This window comes from Macaca nemestrina, chromosome 16, assembly GCF_043159975.1.
Source record: "Macaca nemestrina isolate mMacNem1 chromosome 16, mMacNem.hap1, whole genome shotgun sequence".
In the NCBI taxonomy this organism is placed as follows: Eukaryota; Metazoa; Chordata; class Mammalia; order Primates; family Cercopithecidae; genus Macaca; species Macaca nemestrina.
Window position 1 is genome coordinate 13,639,844 of NC_092140.1, and position 25,159 is coordinate 13,665,002.

Consider the following 25,159-nt stretch of genomic DNA (forward strand, 5'->3'; position numbering starts at 1 on the left):
AAGACTTGCGTCAACTCTCAGCTATGAGTCATTGAGCTAATCATTTCTCTGGGCCCCCGTTTCCATCTACAGAATGCAGGTGATGACACCTCCCTGATTTCCTAGGGAGTTGTTAAAAGGATCAAATGAGTTTTTATAAATAGTAAAGTGCCAAAAAATGTAAGGTTTTACATGAAAACTAAATCCAAATACGCAGCTGTCACCTTCTTTCTTAAAACCATACCAGAACCACTTGGGAGTTACCATTAGAGAATAATATAGTCAATAAGAGTTCTGGTCTAGACTCAGATTCTGACCTGGATTCGAATCTTGACTCTGACATTTCCTAGATATATAGAAAGTTTCTTCATTTGTACACTGGGGATAATAATAGTACTTATCTAGGTCACAATGCTGCTATGAGGATTAAATGAGAATGTCTAACATGGCTAGCACAGTCTTGCATATATTATCATCAGCACACAATAACTTAGACAAAAATGGGGGGAAATGGTAGGCTTTTAGACAAACTGGTTGCATGCCTTCCAGTCATGGCAAACAGGGAAACAACTATCCTTTCTTAAGATTAGATAGCACCGGCCAGGCGCAGTGGCTCATGCCTGTAATCCCAGCACTTTGGGAGGCCAAGGCGGGTGGATCACAAGGTCAGGAGATCGAGACCATCCTGGCTAACACAGTGAAACCCCGTCTCTACTAAAAATACAAAAAAAAAAAAAATTAGCCGGGTGTGGTGGTGGGCGCCTATAATCCCAGCTACTCGGGAGGCTGAGGCAGGAGAATGGCGTGAACCCGGGAGGCGGAGGTTGCAGTGAGCCGAGATCGCGCCACTGCACTCCAGCCTGGGTGACAGAGTGAGACTCTGTCTCAAAAAAATACTAAGCATGATGTGGCCTCACGTGGCAGTTAAAACTGGTAAATCCACTAGCAAATATCTTAAAGAACAATCTAAACACCAGTTCTGCCAAAACCAAAACTACTGTTAACTCACCCACAGTAGCAATCAGGTGAATAATACTAAATAACTCATTATCAGATAAATTCATTATCAGAATGCATTCTGCTTCAAAGAAGAAACTGTCCTCAAAACTGGGTTAACGGAACTATAAAATGGTCTCACCAAGGTCAAAGTAAACATTAGTTTACTTCATCTTGCTTCATCTCTAAAATTCCAGGTGAAGGTCTTATCCATGTATTATGACACAGAGTTTGGAAACATCTGTTGAGTATTTCATCGTGCACTGTAACAGAAGCCAAGGGGCCTTCTGAGCACATGCCTTTCTCTGAAGACACTTGATTTAAGTCTGGCTTTTTCCTGGAAGCACAGCTTTTCTTGCAAATAGACTATTTAGTCTTCAGGATCTCAGAGACCGTTCCAGTCTTCAGTGTCTGCCAAAAGCCAAGCTGAACACCTAATATTTGAGAGAGATGTTCAAGACTCAAGATTCTCTGGGCTCTGCCTCTGTACTAAGCTCAAGCACCAGAAAACTATACATGTCAACTCTAGAACTTCATTATCCCACCCTTGACTCTTCAGCCAGGCCATTCTTCCCCATCCGGCGGTAGCAGATGTTGTCAGAGGCCACTCAGATCCTCTCTAGCTACTGTGTTGACAACTAACGGCTCACACCTGCTCCCTCATCTCGACCATGTTCCTCAACTATACAGTTCTCCATCAAGCCTGAGAGCTACCCCCACCCTGCCTGGCCAAGGGCTAACACTGAATTCAAAAGGCCAGTCCCAGCACCTCAAGGTGGGACTTCATCAGTAGCACAATCTGTGCCCTAGAGCTGTTCCACCCAATATGGCAGCCATGAGCCACACTCAGATGTGCGCTAAGAGTAAACTACACACTGGATTTTGAAAACTTAGTGCCCAAAAAATGTAAAAGACCTCATTAGTGAATTTTTACATTTACATATTCAAATAATACTTTGAATATTTGAATATATTAAGTAAAATATATTAATTTCCTCTTATTTTACTTTTTTTGTTTTTTTAAGAGATGGGGGTCTCACTATGTTTGCTCAGGCTGGACTGCAGTGACTAGTCACAGGCACAACTATAGCCCATGGCAGCCTCTAACTCCTAGACTCAAACGATCTTTCCACCTCAGCCTCCTGAGTAGCTAAGACTACACTTCCCTGCCACCACACCTAGCTTCGTTTTACCTTTCTTTTTTTTGAGACAGGATCTCACTGTGTTGCCCAGGCTGAAGTGTGGTGACAGGATCATAGCTCACTGCAGCCCTGAACTCCTGCATTCAAGCAATCCTCCCACCTCAGCCTCCTGAGTAGCTGGGACTACGGATGCATGCCACCATGCCCCACTAATGTTTTCATTTTCTGTAGAGATGGGGTGGCAGGGGAAGGAGGTTCTCACTATTTTCCCCAGGCTGGTCTTGAACTCCTGGTCTCAAGCGATCCTCCCACCTTGGCCTCTTCACTTTACTTTTTTTTAACATAAGTATTAGAAGATTTTTGTTTGTTTTTTGAGACGCAGTCTCACTTTGTCGCCAGGCTGGAGTGCAGTGGTGCCATCTCGGCTCACTGCAACCTCCACCTCCCAAGTTCAAATGATTCTCCTGCCTCGGCCTCCCCAGTAGCTGGGATTACAGGTGCCTGCCACTGAGAGGTGACAATGTGCTAGCAGCCTTCACTCTCAGCACCTCCTCGGCCTCGGCGTCCACTCTGGCGGAGCTTGAGGAGCCCTTCAGCCTGCCACGGCACTGTGGGAGCCCCTCTCTGGGCTGGCTAAGGCCAGAGCCGCCTCCCTCTGCTTGAGGGGAGGTGTGGAGGAAGAGGCGCTCCCAGGCCAGTGCCAGTTTCAGTGGGCCCGGGGGCAGGCTCCGCCGGCCCTGCACATGGAGTGGCCGGCCAGTGCAGCACGCCCAGGGCAGTGAGCTGCCCTGGGCTAGCAGCTGTGAAGGTTGTGCCGAATGCCCCAGCAGTGCCGGCCCACCGGCGCTGCACTCAAATTCTTGCCAGGTTTAGCTGCCTCCCCATGGCGCAGGGCTCCTGACCTGCAGCCCGCCATGTCTGAGCTCCCCGCCTGCAGTGGGCTCCTGCATGGCCCGAGCCTTCCCAACGGGTGCCGGGAGGCACCCTGTTCCGTGGCACCTGGTCCCATCGACAGCCCAAGGACTGAGGACTGCAGGGGCGGCTCAGGATTGGTGGGCAGCTGCACCAGCAGCCCCAGTGCAGGATCCACTAGGTGAAGCCAGCTGGGCTCCTGAGCCGGATGGGGACTTGGAGAACTTTTATATCTAGCCGGAGGATTGTATGTGCACCAATCAGAACTCTGTATCTAGCTAATCTGGTGGGGACTTGGAGAACTTTTCCCTCTAGCTAGAGGATCCTAAATACACCAGTCAGCACTCTGTGTCTGGCTCAGGCTTTGTAAATACACAAATCAGTACTCTGTGTCTAGCTCAAGGCTTGTAAATAGACCAATTGGTACTCTGTATCTAGCTAACTCTGTATCTAGCGAACCTAGTGAGGACTTGGAGAACTTTTCTGTCTAGCACTCTGCGTCTAGCTCAAGGATTGTAAACACACCAATCAGCACTCTGTCTAGCTCAGGGTATGTAAATATACCAATCAGTACACTGTGTCTAGCTCAAAGTTTGTAAATACACCAATTGGTACTCTGTATCTAGCTAACGCTGTACCTAGTTAACCCAGTGGGGACTTGGAGAACCTTTCTGTCTAGCACTCTGTGTCTAGCTCAAGGATTGTAAACACACCAATCAGCACTCTGTGTCTAGCTCAAGGATTGTAAACACACCAATCAGCACTCTGTCAAAACAGACCAATCAGCTCTCTATAAAATAGACCAATCAGCTCTCTGTAAAATGGACCAATCAGCAGGATGTGGGTGGGGTTAGATAAGAGAATAAAAGCAGGCTACCTGAACCAGCAGTGGCAACCCACTCAAGTCCCCTTCCACACTGTGGAGACTTTGTTCTTTCTCTGTTTGCAATAAATCTTGCTGCTGCTCACTCTTCGGTTCCACGCTGTCTTTATTAGCTGTAACACTCACTGCGAAGGTCTGCAGCTTCACTCCTGAAGCCAAGGAGACCACGAACCCATCAGGAAGAACGAACAACTCCAGACGCGCTGCTTTTAAGAGCTGTAACACTCACCACGAAGGTCTGCAGCTTCACTCCTGACAGCGAGACCACGAACTCACCAAAAGAAGCTCCAGACACATCTGAACGTCTGAAGGAACTAACTCCAGACACACCATCTTTAAGAACTGTAACACTCACCATGAGGATCCACAGCTTCATTCTTGAAGTCAGTGAAACCAAGAACCCACCAATTCCGGACACACCACCACACCCGGCTAATTTTTGTATTTTTAGTAGAGACAGGGTTTCACCATGTTGGCCAGGATGATCTCAATCTCTTGACCTTGTGATCCACCCGCCTCGGCCTCCCAAAGTGCTGGAATTAGTCCTGAGCCACCATGCCCAGCTGAGTCACCACGCCCGGCGAAGACTTTTAATGACATTTGCAGCTCACCTTATATTTCTATTGGGCAGCACTGATCTAGGGCAGTTGTTCTCAAATTTTACCATGCATCAGAATCAGCTGAAAGGCTTGTTAAAACAGATTGCTGGGCTCCATCACCAGAGATTCAGACTCTGCAGCTCTGGACTAGGGCTGGATAATTTGCATTTCTAACAAGTCCCGGATAATGCTGCTGGTTAACAATCACACTTTGAGAAATACTGCTCTAGAGGTCCCTGTAGGAACAGAATGAAGCTAGTCTCCAGCTCTCAAAACAAAGATGTGTTTCATTCTTACTACTGTCTTGCTCTTCCCTCTCAAGTCTTAACCCTCCCTATTTCTAAGATACTAAATACTCAGGAACGTGGGCAATTGATTTAAGTCTTTTTTTTTTTTTCTTTTTTTTTTTTGAGATGGCGTTTTGCTCTCGTTGCCCAGGCTGGAGTGCAATGGTGCGATTTCAGCTCACTGCAACCTCTGCCTCCCAGGTTCAAGCAATTCTCCTGTCTCAGCCTCCCGAGTAGCTGGGATTACAGGCATGTGCCACCATGCCAGGCTAATTTTGTATTTTTCGTAGAGATGGGGTTTCTCCATGTTGGTCAGGCTGGTCTCGAACTCCTGACCTCGGGTGATCCACCTGCCTTAGCTTCCCAAAGTGCTGGGATTACAGGTGTGAATCACTGCGCCCAGACCATTCTTTCATTTTTTAATTCAGATGTAATTCACATACCATAAAATTTACCCTTTTAAAAAAGTATACAACTCAGTGGTTTTTAGTATATTCACAAGGCATGGAACCATGATGGCTACTGATTCCAGGACATTTTTTATCACCCCAAACAGACACCCCTTAACTATGCGCAGTCACTCCCATCCCCTCTCCTCCAGGCCCTGGGCAACCACTAATCTACTTTCTGTCTTCATGGATCAGTCTATTCTGGAGACTGCATAGAAACACAATCATACAATAGCGGCCTCGTGTGCCTACCTTCAAAAGTCACTCTTAATTCCTTCCTTTCCCTATTTGTACATACCTTACAGATATTGCAGGTTCAGGTCCAATTAATTATTGTTCAGAACAATTGCTGCTCAAAAATGCTAACAATCATCTGATCCTTCAGCAAATCTCATCGTTTTCCTGGTGGAGGTTCTTGCCTTGATGTTGATGGCTACTGACTGATCAGGGTGGTGGTTGCTGAAGGTTGGGATGGCTGTGGCAATTTCTTAACATAAAACAACAGTGAAGTTTGCTGCAGTGATTTCCTCTCACAAAAAATTCTCTGTCGCATGTGATGCTGTTTGATATCATTATATCCACATCAGAACTTTTTCAAAATTGGAATAAATCCTCCCAAAACCTGCTGCTGCTTTATCAACTAAGTCGATGTAATATTATAAATCCTTTTTTATCATGATAACAATGTTCACAGCATCCTCCACCACTAGTAGATTCCGTCTCAAGATACCACTTTCTTGACTGGGTGTGGTGGCTCAACACCTATAAACCCAGCGCTTTGGGAGGCCGAGGCAGGCGGATTGCTTGAGCTCAGGAGTTTGAGACAAGCCTGGGCCACATGGCAAAACCCCATTTATACAAAAAAAATTTTTTTTTAATTTTATATATATATATATATATATATATATATATATATATAGCTGGGCATGGTGGCACAAGCCTGTAATCCCAGTTATTCAGGAGGCTAGTGGGAAGATTACTTGAGCCTGGGAGGTCGAGGCTGCAGTGAGCCATGACCATGCCACTGCATTCCAGCCTGGGTGACAGAGTGAGACCCTTCCTCAAAAAAAAAAAAAAAAGGAACCACTTTCTTTACTCATCTATTAAGAAGCAACTCCTCATCCCTTCAGGATCATGAGACAGCAGCAATTCTACCACATCTTCAGGCTCCACTCTAGTTCTCTTGCTATTTCCATCCCTCTACAGTTACATTCCCCACTGAAGTCCTGAACCCCTCACAGTTGGAATCGACTTCTCAAAACTCCTGTTAATGTTGATATTTTGACCCACCATGAATCATGAAGGTTCTTAATGGCATCTAGAATGGTGAATCCTTTCCAGAAAGTTTTCAATTCACTTTGCCCAGATTCATCAAAGGAATCACTCTCTACAGCAACTATATAGACTTATGAAATACTATTTATTAAATTATACAACTTGAAAGTTGAAATTCCTCTTTGATCCATGGGCTGGAGAATGTTGTATTAGCAGGCACGAAAATAACATTAATCTACTTGTAGAGCTCCATTAGAGCTCTTGGGTAATCAAGTGTGTTGTGTATATGCAGCAATATTTTGAAAGGAATCTTTCTGTCCTGAGCAGTAGGTTTCAATAGTGGGCTTAAAATATTCAGTAAACTATGCTGTAAATAGATGTGCTGTCATCCAGGCTTTGCTGTTCCATTTCTAGAGCACAGGCAGAGTCAACTTTGAATAATTCTTAAGGGTCCTAGGATTTTCAAAATGATAAATGAGCATTGGCTTCCACTTAAAGTTACCAGCTGCATTAGCCCCTAACAAGAGTTGGCCTGTCCTTTGAAGCTTGCTTCCTTTTTTTTTTTTTTTTTTTTCCCTTAGGGATAGGGGTCTTGCTATGTTGCCCAGGCTGGACACCAACTCCTGGGCTCAAGCAATCCTCCCACCTCAGCCTCTGGAGCCAGTGCCTGGCTTCTAAGCCTCAAAGGACAGCCAGGTGTGATAGTGAGCACCCCAGGTGCTGTCCTTTGAGGCTCTGAAGCCAGGCACTGACTTCTCTCCAGTTCTCAAAGTGCTAAATGACATATTCTTCCAATAGAAGGCTATTTCATCTACAACGAAAATCTGCTGTTTGGTGTAGCCAACTTCATGAATGATCTTTGTGAGATCTTCTGGATAATGCTGCAGCTTCTACATCAGCACTTGTTGCTTCCACATTTATGTTATGGAGATCGCTTCTTTTTTTTTTTTTTTAGACAGAGTCTCTCTGTCGCCAGGCCGGAGTGCACTGGCACGATCTTGGCTCACTGCAACCTCCACCTCCTGGGTTAAAGCGATTCTCCTGCCTCAGCCTCCCAAGTAGCTGGGACTATAGGCGCGCGCTACCACACCCGGCTAATTTTAGTATTTTTAGTAGAGACAGGGTTTCACCATGTTAGCCAGAATGGTCTCAATCTCTTGATCTTGTGATCTGCTCGCCTCGGCCTCCCAGAGTGCTGGGATTACAGGTGTGAGCCACTGCACCCGGCCTCACTTCTTTTCTTAAACCCCATGAAGCAACCTCTGTTTGCTTCCAACTTTTCTTCTGCAGCATCCTCACCTCTCTCAGCCTTCGTAGAATTGAAGAGAGGGCCTTGCACTGGATTAGGCTATGACTTAAGGAAATGTGGCTGGTTTGATCTTCCATCCAAACCACTAAAGCTTTTGCCATATCAGCAATAAAGCTGTTTCACTTTTTTTAATCAGTTGTGTGCTCACTGGAGTAGCATTTTTAATTTCCTTCCAGAACTTTTCCTTTGCATTCACAATTTGACACAAGAGGCCCAGCTTTCAGTCTATCTTGGCTTTTGACAGGCCTTCCTCCCTAAGCTAAATGAGTTCTAGTTTTTTATTTAAAGTGACAGACATGTGACTCTTCCTTTCACTAGAACACTTACAGGGTTATTAATTGGCCTACTTTCAATATTGTTGTGTCTCAGAGAATAGGGAGGCCTGAGGAGAGGGATAGACATGGGGGAATACCTGGTTGGAGAAGTCAAAACACACACAACATTTATCAATTATGTTTCTCTGCTTATATGGGCGTGGTTCATAGCATCCCAAAATATTTACAATAAGAATATTGAAGATCACTGATCACAGATCACCATAACAGACATAGTAATAATGAAAAAGTTTAAATTATTGTAAGAATTATCAAAATGTTTCACAGAGACACAAAGTAAGTCTGTGCTATTGGAAAGATGAGACCAATACAGCTGCTCAAAGCAGGGTTGCCACAAACCTTCAATCTGTAAAAACAACAACAAAAACAGTATCTGCAGGGCCACTAAAGCCAAGATATGAGGTATGTCTGTATCTGCCTTCAAACCCCACAGCAAGATACTGGCTTTAGCTCCAAAATATATTCCAAGTCTGACCAGTTCTCACCAACTCCAGTGCTACCACCCTAGCGCAAGTTACCATCATCTCTAGCTTGGTCTTCTACAACAGCTTCCTGACTGGTCTCTCTGTTTCCACTCTTCCCACCGCTGTCCCCAATCCTACTCCCACCCCTACTAAGACATTCGCCACACAGTAGTCACAATCGTCTTCTCCAAACACAAGTTCAATGTGCTTAAATGCCTCCAATTGGACCCTCATTATTAAATTCCAAATACAAGCCCCTAATAACTCTGTCCTGCCTACCTACTCCTCCTCCCTCATCTCCTAAGATCATCCCCTCATTCAGTTCACTCCAACCACAGCAGCCACATTCATCCCTTAATTATGCCAAATGCAATCTCCCCTCAGAGTTTTTGCCCTGGCATTCCTTGGTCTGCAATGCTAGGCCCCCATATAGTCACATGGCTGGCTGGCTCCGTTTCCTGTCCAAATGCCACATGCTCTGAAATGTCCCCTATGGTCTCATTAGGTAACATCCCCAACTCAGCACCACTACCACTCTCTATCCCATTAACTTATCTTTTTACTTCAAGATCACTTCTCACTCTCTGAACTTTTCTATTTATATGAGCACAGTCTCCTTACTCAAATGTAACCACAATGGGAGCAGAAACATTCACGATTATGTTCCCAGCTCTAAGTAGTGTCTGACACATACGATGTGTAGGTGGATTAAATGGTAGCCCCTAAAATGATGTGTCCATGTCCTGGAACCTGTGATAAAGGGTCTTTGCCAATACAACAAAGTGAAGGACCTCGAGATGAAATCATCCTAGATCTTGTCATGGCCCTAAACCCAATAAAAAGTGTCTTTATAAAAGAATGAGAGGGAAAGATGCACAAGGAGGAGGAAGAGAAGGCAGCCATATGAAGACAGAGGCAGAGACTGGAGTGATGCAGCCACAAGCCAAGGAATGAATGCAGCCACCAAAAGCTCAAAGAGGCAAGAAAGGATTCTCCCCTAGAGCCTTCAGAGGAAGCATGGCCCTGCTCATGCCTTGATTTCAGACTTCAGGCCTTTAGAACTGTGGGAGAATGAATTTGTTGTTTTAAGCCACGAGGTCCATGGTCATTTGTACAGCAGCTCTTGGAAACCAAGGGTTTCTTGAATAAAGAATACCAAAGAGGGCAAGCACAGTGGCTCACGTCTATAATCCCAGCACTTTGGGAGGCCAAGGCCAGCAGATCAGTTGAGGTCAAGAGTTCAAGACCAGCCAGGCCAACATGATGAAACCCCATCTCTACTAAAAATACAACAATTAGATGGGCATGGTGGCACATGCCTGTAATCCCAGCTACTCAGGAGGCTGAGGCAGGAGAATCACTTGAACCCGGGAGTCGGAGGTTGCCATGAGCCAAGATCACACCACTGCACTCCAGCCTGGGCAACATGAGACTCCATCTCAAAAACAAACAAACATAGAATATCAAAGCAAGTATGCCACATGGATGCTGTATTAGGTTTTGTGAATGAAATTACAAATCTGTATCTTCCAACATTTTTAAAATTCACTTTTATTTTCATCTTATTAGGTTGATCCCATCAGTTTGTGAGGTTTTTTTCTAACGAAAATGTCAATAGTCATTTAAAATAAAGAAACTAATTTTTGAAAGTTATGCAATATGCTTATCTTTCAAAAAATATAATTTTGCTTCAACTATTTAAGAGTATTGTCAAAATGAAAGCAGTATATTTGTATAACACTTCAGCCTGCTACTAAAATTATTCTCATTAAAGATCAAAGATCTTATCAAATTCTTTCACCAATTTTTTTTTTTTTTTTTTGAGACGGAGACTCGCTGTCACCCAGGCTGGAGTGCAGTGGCACGATCTCAGCTCACTGCAAGCTCCGCCTCCTGGGTTTACGCCATTCTCCTGCCTCAGCCTCCCGAGTAGCTGGAACTACAGGCGCCCGCCACCTCGCCCGGCTAGTTTTTTGTATTTTTTAGTAGAGACGGGGTTTCACGGTGTTAGCCAGGATGGTCTCGATCTCCTGACCTCGTGATCCGCCCGTCTCGGCCTCCCAAAGTGCTGGGATTACAGGCTTGAGCCACCGCGTCCGGCCCATCATCAATCTTTTATTCCTTAGCCTCTCTGCACCTGGAACGCAGTTAGGGACTATGTTTTAATTTTTTTCTCTCCTCTCTATATGCCATAGTACCTGGAACTTAGAAAATGCTCCACAAACACTTTTTGAGTAAAGAGCTAGATCTCTAGACAAGTGAATGAATGAATGCTAACTACTTCTTGAAATTTCTTTCCTAGGTTTGGTAACACTACACTACATTGGCTCCTCTCAAACCATACCTCTAACTCCTCTAGTCTCTTCTTCCTTCTTCCAAATCCTAATTTAGGGTTGTAAGACGAAGCATTTATTCAATTAAATATTAACTGCCTCACTACATCCTTCAGGGTTCACAGATTCTAACTCTAACTTTAGCCTCGTATCCCTGGCTGTAAAGCCAGCCACTGATACCCTCTGTCTTCCCAGCACCTCAACATGGCTCCTGTGGGCATCTAACTCCAGATATCTACAATGAAACACTATGTTTCCAGCCCCACCAAAAAGATGTTTCTTCCCAAATTCCTTTTTCATCCTGGTTCTCCCACCTACATTTTTTAAAGTTTGGAATCATTTAAACAAATCCTTTTCCCTCACTCTTCATCAAAAATGTCACCATCTTTTCCTCTTATTTAGGAAAGGACTAGAGCAGTTTTTACCTCTGTTCTGAATCTCTCAGGAACAGAATAAAATCCAAATGGTAGATATATAAATACATACATGTCTATAAACATTTTTTTACACCAGAAACTAGTCTCTGTAATAATCTCAGAAACTTGTTTTCCCAAATGATTTGTTAGAAATTTATCAGCATGTTGGAAAGATTAACCTCCAGGCAATTCTAAAGCATTCAGATAAGCCTAAACATTCTTTTCCATATTTACTGATTACAAAAGAAAATAATGGATTTCAAGTAACATAGGGCTTAAACATTCAAATTTCATGAATGTATCACACAATGAGACCATGATTCAAATGAGACAATTTGTAACTAGAAAAGCAAGCCGATGTGGGTGGATTGCCTGAGTTCAGGAGTTTGAGACCAGCCTGGGCAACACAGCAAAACCTCATCTCTACAAAAAATTAAAATTAAAATTAAAAAATAGCCAGGTGTGGTTGTAGGTGCCTGTGGTCCCACCTACTTGGGAGGCTGAGATGGGAGGATGGCTTGAGCCCAGGAGGCAGAGGTTGCAGTAGGTCAAGATCATGCCACTGCACTCCAGCCTGGTCAACAGAGCCAGACCCCGTCTGAAAAAAAAAAAAAAAGGAAGAAAGAAAAGAAAGCCTTTGGAATCATATTATCTAAGATTCAAATTCTACTTCAGCCAATTGTGCTTTTAAGCAATTACTTAACCGCCCTGAGCTGTGTTTCCTCTACTATAAAACTGGGATTTTTGACCTAGTTGTTACAAGGATAAAGATATTATATGAACAAATCACAGAGTCGGGCTTGGTGGCTCATGCCTGTAATTCCCAGCACTTTGGGAGGCCAAAGCAGGCGGATCACGAGGTCAAAAGATCGAGGTGGCCAACATGGTGAAACCCCCTCTCTACTAAAATACAAAAATTTTAGCCAGGGGTAGTGGCGCACACCTGTAGTCCCAGCTACTTGGGAGGCTGAGGCAAGGGAATCACTCGAACCCAGGAGATGGAGGTTGCAGTGAGCCAAGATCGCGCCACTGCACTCCAGCCTGGCAACAGAGCGAGACTCCATCTCAGAAAAAAAGAAAAGCAAAGGAAAATCACGCAAGGCATATAAGAGTTCAATAAAAACTATAGCAATTACCATAAAACCAACATCCTAGAGCCACTGAAAACATTTACGCAGAAGAAAAAACTAGGCATTAAAATAGAATGTGTTTAAAAAGCTGATACACAAAACAAATAAGACTAAAAGGTGAACTCCATATATACCCTAAAAATAAATAAACTCTGTTGACTGGCTAAAAGAATGGTCAGAATTCTCTAGACTAGAACCTAGAGTTAGCTGGCTGCTTTCCAACCAACCAAAAGGTTTGCAGAGGTGGAGGGAGGGATGGGAGGGGTTAAAATCTTCAAAAGATTCAGCTTCAAACAGACTCAGTAGAGCATATTTCAAGTTCATAGAAGAGAAGCACGGAGAGAAGCTAGGCAGCAGCTCAAGTTCCCCTAGAGTGATAGTGAACTTCAGAGATGCTTCCCACCCCAAGGAGGGATTCTTTACCGGCACAAACATAATGCTACTCTATTGTTACACATTCAGCACCTATTGTGTCAAACATTGTACTAAGAACACAGAAATAGACAAGATGCAGTCTCTGCCAACACATTAAAAGGAAAAACCAGGTAAGAAACATCAAAGCTTATGTATTACACAGTGAGTGTATAACAAGTGTACAACAGTAAGTACAGTAACAGCCTTCCTCTCAGCCTCTCCAATCTAAAATGTCAGTGTCATCCCTCCCACCTCCAACATCAATGTCTTCCCACTGCTCTAAGACAAACAGCAAACCTCACAATATGATCTATAAGAGCCAGCATGGTCTGACTCCTGCCAACTTCTCCAGCACCATCTACTCTCTGCATCAGAGTCTCTGTAGGCTTTTTTCAGTTCTTCTAACCTGTCATTCCCTCTGGCCGCAGGACCTTTGCACACACTGTTCTCTCACATTCATCTCCTCCGTTTGTTAGAGAAGGTCACTTCATCCTTCAAAACTTGTCTCAATTTTCAATTCCAAAGGAAAACACTCCCTTACTGTAGGTAGTATAGTATGATTAAGAGCACAGGTTCCGGATTTCTAAATCCTGTTTGCCACTTATTGGCACTATAGCTTCGAGCGAGTCACATTAACACTTAGTGCCTCACTTTCATCTTCTGTAAATGGGGGACATATGACTGTTGTGAGATTGAATAAATTAGTTTAAGCAAAGCAACAGAACAGTATCCAGGACACAGAACTCAAAATCTTGGCTTGGTCAAATCCCTCTATTTTATTTTCTTACAGCACCAGGGCATCTCCCCTAATACCATTTTACACTTATTACACTCTCCCTACTAGAGTAAAATTTCTAAGAAAGCAGAAACCATATTCATTCCCCAGAAGTGGAAGACAGGAGATATTCAGTAAACATCTGTTGAAAAAAATAGCTACAAGGACAAAGCTGACGCCCAAGAGACCTGTCCAGTATACAAAGCCTCCTGTACCTGACTCCAAAGCCCACACTTTCTACCATACTAAGTAAGCTGCCTCCTATGTAAATACATAAGTCTTACAGCCGCAATTGAAGTGGCCAACAAAGATGAACAGAATGATAAAGATTAAAGAACACTAAACTGTATGGGAACACAGAGATCAGTGAAAGTCCGCACGCTGAATACAAAACAAACATAGGCGCCACTCACTTCCATGTCGATAAGCTCTGGCTCTCATACTGCCCACCCAGGGCTCGGTTCCCTCCTCTTTAAAGAGTAGGATGGGGCAGGTTCGTCTCTAAAGTGTCTTCAAAGTCTAAACTTCAATGACTATAAATCAAGTTATGTGGCAATGTTTTAATAATTATTTTTTAAAAGGAGGTTTAACAAGCACACTGAACCAGCTGACGGATGGTTTTCAGGGGACCTTCGTTGTAAAGAATGTGTTCAAGTGCCTCAACAAACCTTATAAAGTAGGTTAAGTGGTCTGTGCCCCAGAATTAACGACAGACTCGATGTTGACGGGAGAAAGAGTTCAGAAGCACACACAAGCACTCCAACCTGTGAGTCAATCTGCCATCATGACAGCCTAGGTATACAGAACAGTCATGAAATGTGTTTAGAACAGTGCCAAAATAAGGCTCACCACTACATCGAAAAGGAAAGTTCACGAGATGCATTTGGTACACAGTAGACTGGGGTGTCATACAATTAAAACAGGCTTTCAAATGCAACGTAAAATCTATTAGCAGTCCTGATATGGTGTAGTACTTCAAAAGATAAGATCAACTCACAACCTTAACTCTACCTGAACAACAGTTCACAGTGTCCCTTCAAAAATGCTGGAAAGAGGCCAGAGAACATGGAAACTATAACGACACCTAAAAACCCACCCTGGAAAGCTTAAGACAAAGCCACTGCCGCGGGGCCCTGGAAGCGGACCTCGGGCAAGGCAGGAATATGCCTGCCCAAAGCCATCAGCCGCCTCGGAGGGCGTGCGGGCGCCCAACTGCCTCCGCCCTAGGCCTCTCTGCTCCGCAGGATCCCCGAGAGGAACAGCTGCAACAAGGGATGCCTCCTGAGCCCGCTGCCACGCGAACTGCGGGTGGGAGGAGAGAGAGGGGTGTAGCTGAGACGGAATCGGGGCGCGGGGCAGCCGGACCCAGCCAGCGCTCTCCTGGCGCCACCCACCCAGAGGCGGCACGGCTGGAAGCCCGGTGAAGCCGGGACCCGCGAGGGCCCCGTCGCTCCTCACCTTCAGGGTCCGCAGTGCCGCGCTCAACATCAGCTGCTGCGGCTGCCACCGCCCATGCCGTCCGGCAGCGACCAGCGCTGCTGTCCCGACCCACAGCCCCGCCATTGTTGTCCCCGCAGACCGCCTCTCCGTTGACCTCTCACCCAGCCGGAGAGGGGCGGAGAAGGGGAGCGCCCGGGCTTTGACAAATCACGAGCCAGATATCCGATGCCCCACCCCCTAACTTGCGGGAAGGGGAGCGTGTGAGTGGTCGGCCAGATCCGCCGGATCCGGCAGCCTGGAGACGCGCTAGGACCCGGAAGGCTAGTGGGCTGGCGGCGCGTCAGGTCCCTAGCTGAGCTGGGGGCCACTGGCCAGAGCCGACCCCAGGAGTGAGAGAGGCAGGGACACGCGTGAGTTCCGGCGACCTGCAGCGGGCAAACCCCGTACCTTCCCAGCATCCGCTCAGCAACCCACGTGCATCCAGGCCGGTTAATGTCAGTGAGTCACCTCCGCGCCTTGGCCACCCTGGGGTCCCGAGAATCCGAAGTTCCAGACAAATGCCCAAACTACATTCCTGCCTGTTTGAAAGCGTACATTGCAAAGCACAAATCCAGGTAAGGTTTTGAACGACTGTGATAACACATGAAAAGTTCTAGGTCTGGAAATCAGAGATCCGAGGTCAAGTCCTACCTCTGCCACTTAGTATCTGCGCGTGAATGAAATTAGCCGCAACTAGAGTCAGTCTTTGTTGCTTGCAAGCAGAAACCCTTGTTAGTACAACTACTGGCCAGGCGCGGTGACTCACGCCTGTAATCCCAGCACCTTGGGAGGCCGAGGCGGGAGGATAACCTGAGGTCAGGAGTTGGAGACCAGCCCGGCCAACATGCTGAAACCCCGTCTCTACTAAAAATACAAAAATTAGCTGGGCGTGGTGGCGCACTCCTGTAATCCCAGTTACTCGGGAGGAGGCTGAGACAGGAGAATTGCTTGAACCCGGGAGGTGGAGGTTGCAGTGAGCTGAATCATGCCACTACACTCCAGCCTGGGTGACAAAGCAAACTCCGTTTCGAAAAATAAAAAATTAGTACAACTATTAAGGGCCGGGCCTTGTGCTAGAGCCTCAGATTCCCTCTTCCTTTAGACTTTACAAGAATCTTCATGGAGTATATATTATTTCCATTTGGAGAAACTGAAGCTGTAGCAGGGTAAAGTCACTCAGCGAGTAAAAGGTCAAACTAGGGTTTGAACCCAAATCTGGCTGCCTTGAGGGACTGGGCTCGTGTTTTGCTGTATTATGGAAATTTTAAAATATATACAAAAGAGAAAATAGTACTATGATCACCCAGATACCCATTACACCGCGCCAACGAATCAACATTTTGTCAATCTTGTTTCATCTATTCCCCTTTATATTTTTTGCAGGAATATTTAAAAGCAAATCTAAGACATCAGACCATCTCACCTATAAAGACATCAGTATTAGGGGTTCCGCTCTTAACTACTTTGCATCTCCTGCAGAGTCGCCTTGAGAGAGTTACAAAGCTAGGAATGACCTAGAGTACACTACAGCATGGTAAATGCCAAAAGAGAGATAAATAAAATGGGGATATCAGAAAGGTGACATTTAGTGGAATTTTAAAATGTAAGTATGGACTTTTGTGACAAAATGAAAAGGATTATCAATTTCACAGGACTTCTCTCTTATGTACCTCAGTCTTCATTCATTTTCTACCTGGGAAACCTGCTTTTCTTTTTTCTTTTTTTGTTTTTTGTCTTTTCCCCATGTTTTACCCTTTGGGTTAGTTTTCCTTAGGCCCTATTTGTTTTTCTTATAGGAGTTCTTTTTATGAAAGGCACTTGTAGCAGAAACTGCTTCTCATACTATCCATTCTCCATGCATTACTTTAATAAGAGTGCTCCTGAGATCTGGCTGGGTACGTGGCCACCCAGCAAAAGGCTGCAATAGCCAGCCTCCCTTACAACAAGGTGTAGCGCCATGACTAAGGTCTGGAATGTATGGGTTGTTCCCTCCATGCCCTCTTCTTTCTTACCTAAATAAAGATCTACATTTCCCAACCCCCACTGCAGCAAGGGTGCTTACCAAGATTTGGTTACTAAGTTTTGGCCAATGGGCCATAAACACAAGTGACATAGACAACTTTTGCGTTATGCCTTTAAAGGGAAAGGCATGCCTTCCACTTGCCCTTCTCCTCTTTCCAGTTTGCCAGAATGTGGACACAACAGTGGAGGTAAAGTTGTCATCTCAGATGATCAGAAGGAAGTTAGGTGATCCAGGAGGCAAAACAATATACCAGGAGCCTTGAGGTGCCTAATTCTGTGGAGCTGCCATGTCAACCCTGGAACGCTTTGTTCCAATTTTTATGCAAGCAAGTAAAATACTGTATCTTGTTAAGTTACTGCATTGTGTTTGTTTTGCCTTTGTTACAGCAGCTACATGTGTATCCTAAATGATAGAGCACTGATATTTTTCTTTGCCTTTTCCATTTAAAGTTATAGGTTGTGGGCCAGGCACGGTGGCTCATGCCTGTAATCCCAGCACTTTGGGAAGCCGAGGCGGGCGGATCACGAGGTCAGGAGATCGAGACCATCCTGGCTAACACGGTGAAACTCCGTCTCTGCTAAAAATACAAAAAAAATTAGCCGGGCGTGGTGGCCAGTGCCTGTAGTCCCAGCTACTCAAGAGACTGAGGCAGGAGAATGGTGTGAACCCGGGAGGCAGAGCTTGCAGTGAGCCAAGATCACGCCACTGCACTCCAGCCTCGGCGACAAAGTGAAACTCCGTCTCAAAAAAGATAAATAAAAAATTTTAAAAATTAAAAAATAAAAATAAAGTTATAGATTCTGGCCGGGCGCAGTGGCTCATGCCGGTAATCCCAACAGTTTGGGAGGCCAAGGCGGGCCTCCCAAACCTAAGCATATAAGTATGTGGCAAGCATTCCTTCTCAAAGAATTCAACAGTGGAGGACACCCAGGGCAGTGACTGGCAAACTTTCTCTAAAGGGACATATTTTCAGGCTTGGAGCACCACAGACATCTGTTGCATGTTTGTTCTTTAGCAACTCTTTAATCATGTAAAAAAAAAAAAAAAAAGAACATTGTAGTTTTACAAGCCTTATAAAAACAGAGGACTGGCCAGATTTGGCCAAGGGTTACTCTGCTCTGGAGTAACATTACACTAAGTGTAACCCCGGAAACAGTGCCAATCTGCCAACTCTCTGTGATAATTCTGTGATTAGATAAGAACATCTATCTTCTGACTATTTCTTAGGGCTATAATAAGAGAAATGCTACTCTCATTTTCTGTAGTTATTCCAGCAGGGACCAATAACCAACACTTTGAGGTTTGCTACTGGCCTGCAGAAACACTTTGCATCATGCTGCCGTCGAAGACGTGTCGTGTTTTATGGGCATCCACCATCACCTGAAAACCTTTCTCATTTTGGGAAATTTCCCATGTGATAAGTTCTTCCAAAGACAGGGCCAGAAACTTGCTTTGTCCTCCTTACTTGGAGTTTGGGTGCAGGCAGCTGACCTAGCTGCACTCGTAGCTGTGTCTGAAAGAAGAGCAGTGTGGTGAAGCAGTTGCTACACAGAATCCATTTCCTAATGAGGGTAGCAATGGAGGCTTCCAGCTGTTAGGAGCACCAGTGACAGAGGTTCTGGCATCAAGTACCCACTGCAGTGTCCATGCCAAGCCCTGATGACAGTGAGGTCTTTGCTGTGGGCTTGGAGGAGCAATGGGGTATTTTTTCCTGGTTGTGTAACTTACAGATTGATTCTTAGGCCCTTTAAAGATCTTGTGCATTAATGTTCTTAATTTATTTATTTTTGAGACAGGGTCTTGCTCTGTCACCCATGCTGGAGTGCAGTGGCACGATCTCAGCTCACCGTACCCTCAACCTTCTGGACTCAAGTGATCCTCCCACCTCAGCTCCCCAAGTAGCTGGGACTACAGGCATGCACCAACATGCCTAATTTTTGTAATTTTTGTAGAGACAGGTTTCGCCATGTTGGCCAGGCTGGTCTCGAACTCCTGGACTCAAGCAATCCACTGGCTCAGCCTCCCAAAGTACTGGCATTACAGGCACGAGCCACCACACCCAGCCGAGTGAATATTCTTTAATAAATTCCATTCATATTGGCCGGGCGCGGTGGCTCACACCTGTAATACCAGCACTTTGGGAGGCCAAGACGGGCGGATCACAAGGTCAGGAGATCAAGACTATCCTGGCTGACATGGTGAAACCCCGTCTCTACTAAAATACAAAAAAAATTAGCCAGGCATGGTGGCGGGCGCCTGTAGTCCCAGCTACTCGGGAGGCTGAGGCAAGAGAACAGCATGAACCCGAGAGGCGGAGCTTGTAGTGAGCCGAGATCACGCCAATGTTCTCCAGCCTGGGCAACAGAGCAAGACTCCGTCTCAAAAAAAAAAAACACAAAAACAAACAAAAAAAACAAATAAATTCCATTCATATTTAAACTAGCTAGATTCCTCTTGTTTGCTGATACATATGCCTACAAATGAATATTAGCTTGCTACCCTAAATTATAAATGGTAGGCCGGGCGCGGTGGCTCAAGCCTGTAATCCCAGCTACTCGGGAGGCTGAGGCAGGAGAATGGCCTGAACCCGGGAGGCGGAGCTTGCAGTGAGCTGAGATCCGGCCACTGCACTCCAGCAAGGGGGACAGAGTGAGACTCCGTCTCAAAAAAAAAAAAAAAAAAAAATGATAAATGGTAAACATATATTATTACAAATTACCAGAGAGCTCTCTTCATTCAATAATAATTTGTTAGGCCAGGTGCAGTGGCTCACACCTGTAATCCCAGCACTTGGGAGGCGGAGGCGGGTAGATCACCTGAGGTCAGGAGTTCCAGACCAGCCTGACCAACATGGAGAAACCCTGTCTCTACTAAAAATACAAAATTAGCAGGGCATGGTGGTGCATGCCTGTAATCCCAGCTACTCCGGAGGGTGGGGCAGGAGAATCACTTGAACTCAGGAGGCAGAGGTTGTGGTGACCAGAGATCGCACGTTGCACTCCAGCTGGGCAACAAAAGCAAAACTCTGTCTCAAAAAAAAAAAAAAAAAAAAAGAATTTATTGAGTTCTTTTGTTGCAGTTAGTGTGATAGAAATACAAAAGTGTGGTCCCGTTTCTCCAAGAGTTTAAAATGTATCCTAAGAGTCCGAAGTAGCATCCTGAAAACAAATTGTAAGCATCAAGTTGTGCACCACTCTACGCAAGCCCGCTTCTAAACAGCCCATGGAACACCTGCCATGCCCATAACTTTTTCTCAGTATAGCAGCCACAGGAGATGCCTTAAGCTTTAAGTAGCCATTCTTTGTGTCAAGTAACCTTCGCATTCTGGCAACAATTTATTGGCCCAAGAATTTGAACCGAACAATCATGGAAGATCTTGGGGAAATTCTTGAATATGGTTGAGTCCCCCTGGTATCTCTGTGTGACATTTCTTCTCACAGGAACAAATCAGTAGTAGTTTATGAACCCTGATCTGAAGCAAAATATGCCAAGATTCCCCTAACTCATATCTGCATTGAGAGAACAAGCAACATGTGTAAATACTGTTATTTAGGAACGTTTATCATTAATCTACACTTACTAGAAAGAGTAAGCAAGCAAAAGGATAAACTTGATTGTTTGTATCCTAAAAGATTAAAAGAGCTACAAATAATCTATTTCTGGCTCAGATGAAAAGGAGGAGTAGGCTGGGCATGGTGGCTCACACCTGTAATCCCAGCACTTTGGAAGTCCAAGGCAGGCAGATCACCTGAGGTCAGGAGTTTGAGAGCAGCCTGGCCAACATGGTGAAAACCCATCTCTACTGAAAATACCAAAATTAGCCAGTTATAGTAACACATGTCTATAATCCCAGCTACTCGGGATTCTGAGGCACAAGAATCACCTGAACCTGGGAGCCTGGGAGGCAGAGGTTACAGTGAGCCTAGATCGTGCCACTGCACTCCAGCCTTGGTGACAGAGTGAGACTCTTGTCTCAAAAAAAAAAAAAAAAAAAAAAAGCCAGGTGCAGTGGCTTATGCCTGTAATCCCAGCACTTTGGGAGGCCACAGCGGGTGGGTCACCTGAGGTCAGGAGTTCAAGACCAGCCTAGCCAACATGGTGAAACCCCGTTTCTACTAAAATACAAAAATTAGCCAGGCATGATGGCAGGTGCCTGTAATCCCAGCTACTCAGGAGGCTGAGACGGGAGAATCGCTTGAACCCGGGAGACGGTGGTTGCAGTGAGCCGAGATCATGCCACTGCACTCCAGGCTGGGCAGCTGAGTGAGACTCAGTCTCAAAAATAAATAAATAAATAAATAAATAAATAAATAAATAAATAAATAAATGAAGGAGGAGTAGACAAAATACTAATTATTAATGTTTATTGAATGCTTACTCTATTCCAGAAACTGGCCATTCTAAGTGACCTGAATATATTCTTAATCCTCACAGTTCTATAAGATGGATACTATTATTATCTCCTCTTACAGATGAGCTGGTTAAACAATTTGCTGAAGGTAAACAGCTAGTAAGTGACAGGGCGGCCGGGCGCAGTGGCTCAAGCCTGTAATCCCAGCACTTTGGGAGGCCGAGACGGACGGATCACGAGGTCAGGAGATCGAGACCATCCTGGCTAACACGGTGAAACCCCGTCTCTACTAAAAATACAAAAAAAATTAGCCGGGCGAGGTGGCGGGCGCCTGTAAGTGACAGGGCAGGGATAATGAACCTAGACAGTGGGCGTTCAGAGCACATATACTCCACTATGCTAAACCACCTCTCTTCAGGTGGCTGCAATTGCAGCTTTTAATATTTTTTCTCAAAAGAAAAAATTTTAAAAAAGACGAGGTTATAATGGAAAAGTGTCAGGAATTAATGGACCTCATTGGTAGGTACACAGTTATTACATTATTCTAAGTTTCTCTGTATATTTCAATCACAATATTAACACAATTTAAGTAAAAATAAAAATTATGCTATTTAGCAGAAACAAAGTAATCAGTATGTACATATGAGTCAGGGAAGACTTTTACAGAATAGGAGACACTTGTGCTGGATCTTAAAAAGTAGTCAAAAGATAGGCCAGGTGAGGTGGCTCACACCTGTAATCCCAGTACTTTGGGAGGTCGAGGTGGGAGGACCCCGTGAGCCCAAAAGTTCTAGACCAGACTTGGTAACAAAAGGAGACCCCTTGTCTCTACAAATAAAAAATTTAGCCAAGCATGATGGTATGCACCTGTAGTCCCAGCGACTTGAGAGGCTGAGATGGGAGGATCACTTGAGCCCAGTAGATAGGGGCTGCAGTGAACTATGATCACACCACTGCACTCCTGCCCAGGCAACAGAGCAAGACCTTGTTTCTTTTTTTTTTTTTGAGACGGAGTCTGGCTCTGTCGCCCAGGCTGGAGTGCAGTGGCCAGATCTCAGCTCACTGCAAGCTCCGCCTCCTGGGTTTACGCCATTCTCCTGCCTCAGCCTCCGGAGTAGCTGGGACTACAGGCGCCCGCCACCTCGCCCGGCTAGTTTTTTGTATTTTTTTTTAGTAGAGACGGGGTTTCACCGTGTTAGCCAGGATGGTCTCGATCTCCTGACCTCGCGATCCGCCCGTCTCGGCCTCCCAAAGTGCTAGGATTACAGGCTTGAGCCACCGCGCCCGGCCTAAGACCTTGTTTCAAAGCAAGCAAACAAACAAACAAAAACAAAGGTAAATGGACATTCTGGGTGAAAAGAGAATGCCACATGCCACATAGCAAGACGTGAAGCTAGCCACATGCATTCCCAAGTTACAAATGGTACCCACGTGAGTGGAGAAAATATTAGAGACAAGACTTCAGGAATAGGCAAGGGCCAGGTCCTAAAGAAAGTGAATACTGTTCTAAAGAGTTTGGAGTTTTTATCTAAGAGACTAGAGATTACACTGAGGCAAAAGTGGGGCCACATGTGGCACAAAGCTATGTTCAGTTTATGTGTGTGGACGTGTGTGTGCAAATTTGAATTAGTTAACTACATATATATCCAAAATATGGCAGCTTTCACATAAAATTTTAAGTTTTCTACTTCTCATGAGAAATCAAAAGATTTAATAATACAGGGATACAGTATAATAACTATTTAGATAGCATTTACACTGTATAAGGGCAGCTCACTTTGCCACATGCCGTGCTTTACTCTGATGTAGACACTTGTGTTTTTTGCAGTTTTTTGTTTTTTGTTTTTTTTGAGACTGAGTCTCTCTCTGTTGCCCAGGCTGGAGTGCAGTGGCACGATCTCGGCTCACTGCAACCTCCACCTCCCAGGTTCAGGTGATTCTCCTACCTCAGCCTCTCCAGTAGCTGGGATTACAGGCACATGCCACCAAGCCCAGCTAATTTTTGTATTTTTAGTACAGATGGGGTTTCACCATGTTGACCAGGCTGGTCTCAAACTCCTGACCTCAGGTGATCTGCCCTTCTCGGCCTCCCAAAGTGCTGGGATTACAGGCGTGAGCCACCACACCGTCTGACACTTGTATTTTTTATCCCTGTTCATTCTTTTTGTCTTTTGGGGGGACGAAGTTTCGCTCTTATCACCCAGGCTGGAGTGCAGTGGTGTGATCCCAGCTCACTGCAACCTCCACCTCCCGAGTTCAAGTGACTCTCCTGCCTCAGCCTCCCAAGTAGCTGGGATTACAGTGCATGCCACCATGCCTGGCTAATTTTTGTATTTTTAGTCGAGATGGGGTTTTGCCATTTTGGCCAGGCTGGTCTTGAACTTCTGACTTCAGGAGATTCATCTGCCTCGGCCTCCCAAAGTGCTGGGATTACAGGCATGAGCCACCGCACCTGGCCCTAATTCTGTCATTTCTTCTGTATTCATTAGCTAACATCTTGTAAAGAAGAAACTTTTCTTTTTTACTCTCCCATCTGTCTCTCTCTGTCACATGCGCACACACATACACACACCACTGTGGCCTCGGCTTTTTATTTGCTCAATGAGTAACAATCATTCTTTCCATTATTCAGAATTTCCCAAATCTCAAGTAATATGGAAAGGACAAACAGAATTCTCAGACTCTAGTTGAATTTTCAGAAACGCTTGAACTTCCTTGACCCAAACTATTGCCTTTTCTTTTAATGACAGTGAAGTCAACTCCATAGGTAGCCCATTAACTCTCAAAATCCTGGCCTCAGTGTTCCTCCTCTCTTGGCCTTCCAAAGTGTTGGAATTACAAGCATGAGCCACAGTGCCTGGACCATTGACTCTCAGCCTATTAACTGATACTCAGTTATCTTATCTGCCTGGGAATGTTGCTCCCATTATAGACTCTGTCTTATTATAAGCTGATATAGCCAATATTGCATATGACTGGGGTGATACACTTGGTTTTGTAAAAACTGAGGTAAAATAGGCATAACAAAATTTAGCATTTTAACCATCTTTCAGTGTATGATCCGGTGGCATTAAGTACATTCACACTGTTGTGCCATTATCACCACTATCCATCCCAAACATTTTTCATCTTGCAAAACTGAAACTCTATCCGTTAAACACTAACCCCTCATTTTCCTCCTCCCCTCAGCCTCTTGCAACCACCATCTACTTTCTCTCACTATGAATTTGGCTACTCTAGGTACTTCACATAAGTGGAATTGATACACTCATATCAACAAGTATTTGTTTTATCAAGAAACATGAATACCTTTTCAAAAACATCCTTCAAAACAATCCCAGGCCAGGAACAGTAGCTCACACCTATAATCCCCACACTTTGGGAGACTGAAGCAAGAGAACCACTTGAGGCCAGAAGTTTGAGACCAACCTGAGCAACGTAGCAAGACATGATGTGTACAAAAAATTTTTAAAAAACAAAAAATTAGTAGGGCATGGTGACACGCACCTGTAGTCCCAGCAACTGGGGAGGCTGAGATGGGAGGATCAATTGAGGCTGGAAGTTTGAGTACTGTGATCCTGCTACAGTGCTATGATCCTGCTACTGCA

At 45.0% G+C, this 25,159-nt stretch overlaps 1 protein-coding gene and 1 long non-coding RNA gene across 2 annotated transcripts in view; one reads left to right on the plus strand and one right to left on the minus strand.

Moving 5' to 3' along the window:
* The window catches only part of LOC105477975 (propionyl-CoA carboxylase subunit alpha), a 440,790-nt gene extending 425,474 nt beyond the window's left edge, over nucleotides 1-15,316 (minus strand). Inside the window, exon 1 of the mRNA XM_011734903.2 lies at nucleotides 15,157-15,316. Coding sequence (XP_011733205.2) covers nucleotides 15,157-15,261 — 105 coding nt within the window. The 5' untranslated portion in view covers nucleotides 15,262-15,316. The remainder of the gene's footprint in view (nucleotides 1-15,156) is intronic.
* Nucleotides 15,317-15,437: 121 nt separating this feature from the next.
* On the plus strand, nucleotides 15,438-22,555 carry LOC105477938 (uncharacterized). The gene is made up of 3 exons (XR_985031.2): nucleotides 15,438-15,752; nucleotides 16,561-16,780; nucleotides 17,359-22,555. It is a non-coding gene; the product is annotated as an uncharacterized lncRNA (long non-coding RNA).
* Nucleotides 22,556-25,159: the final 2,604 nt, after the last annotated feature.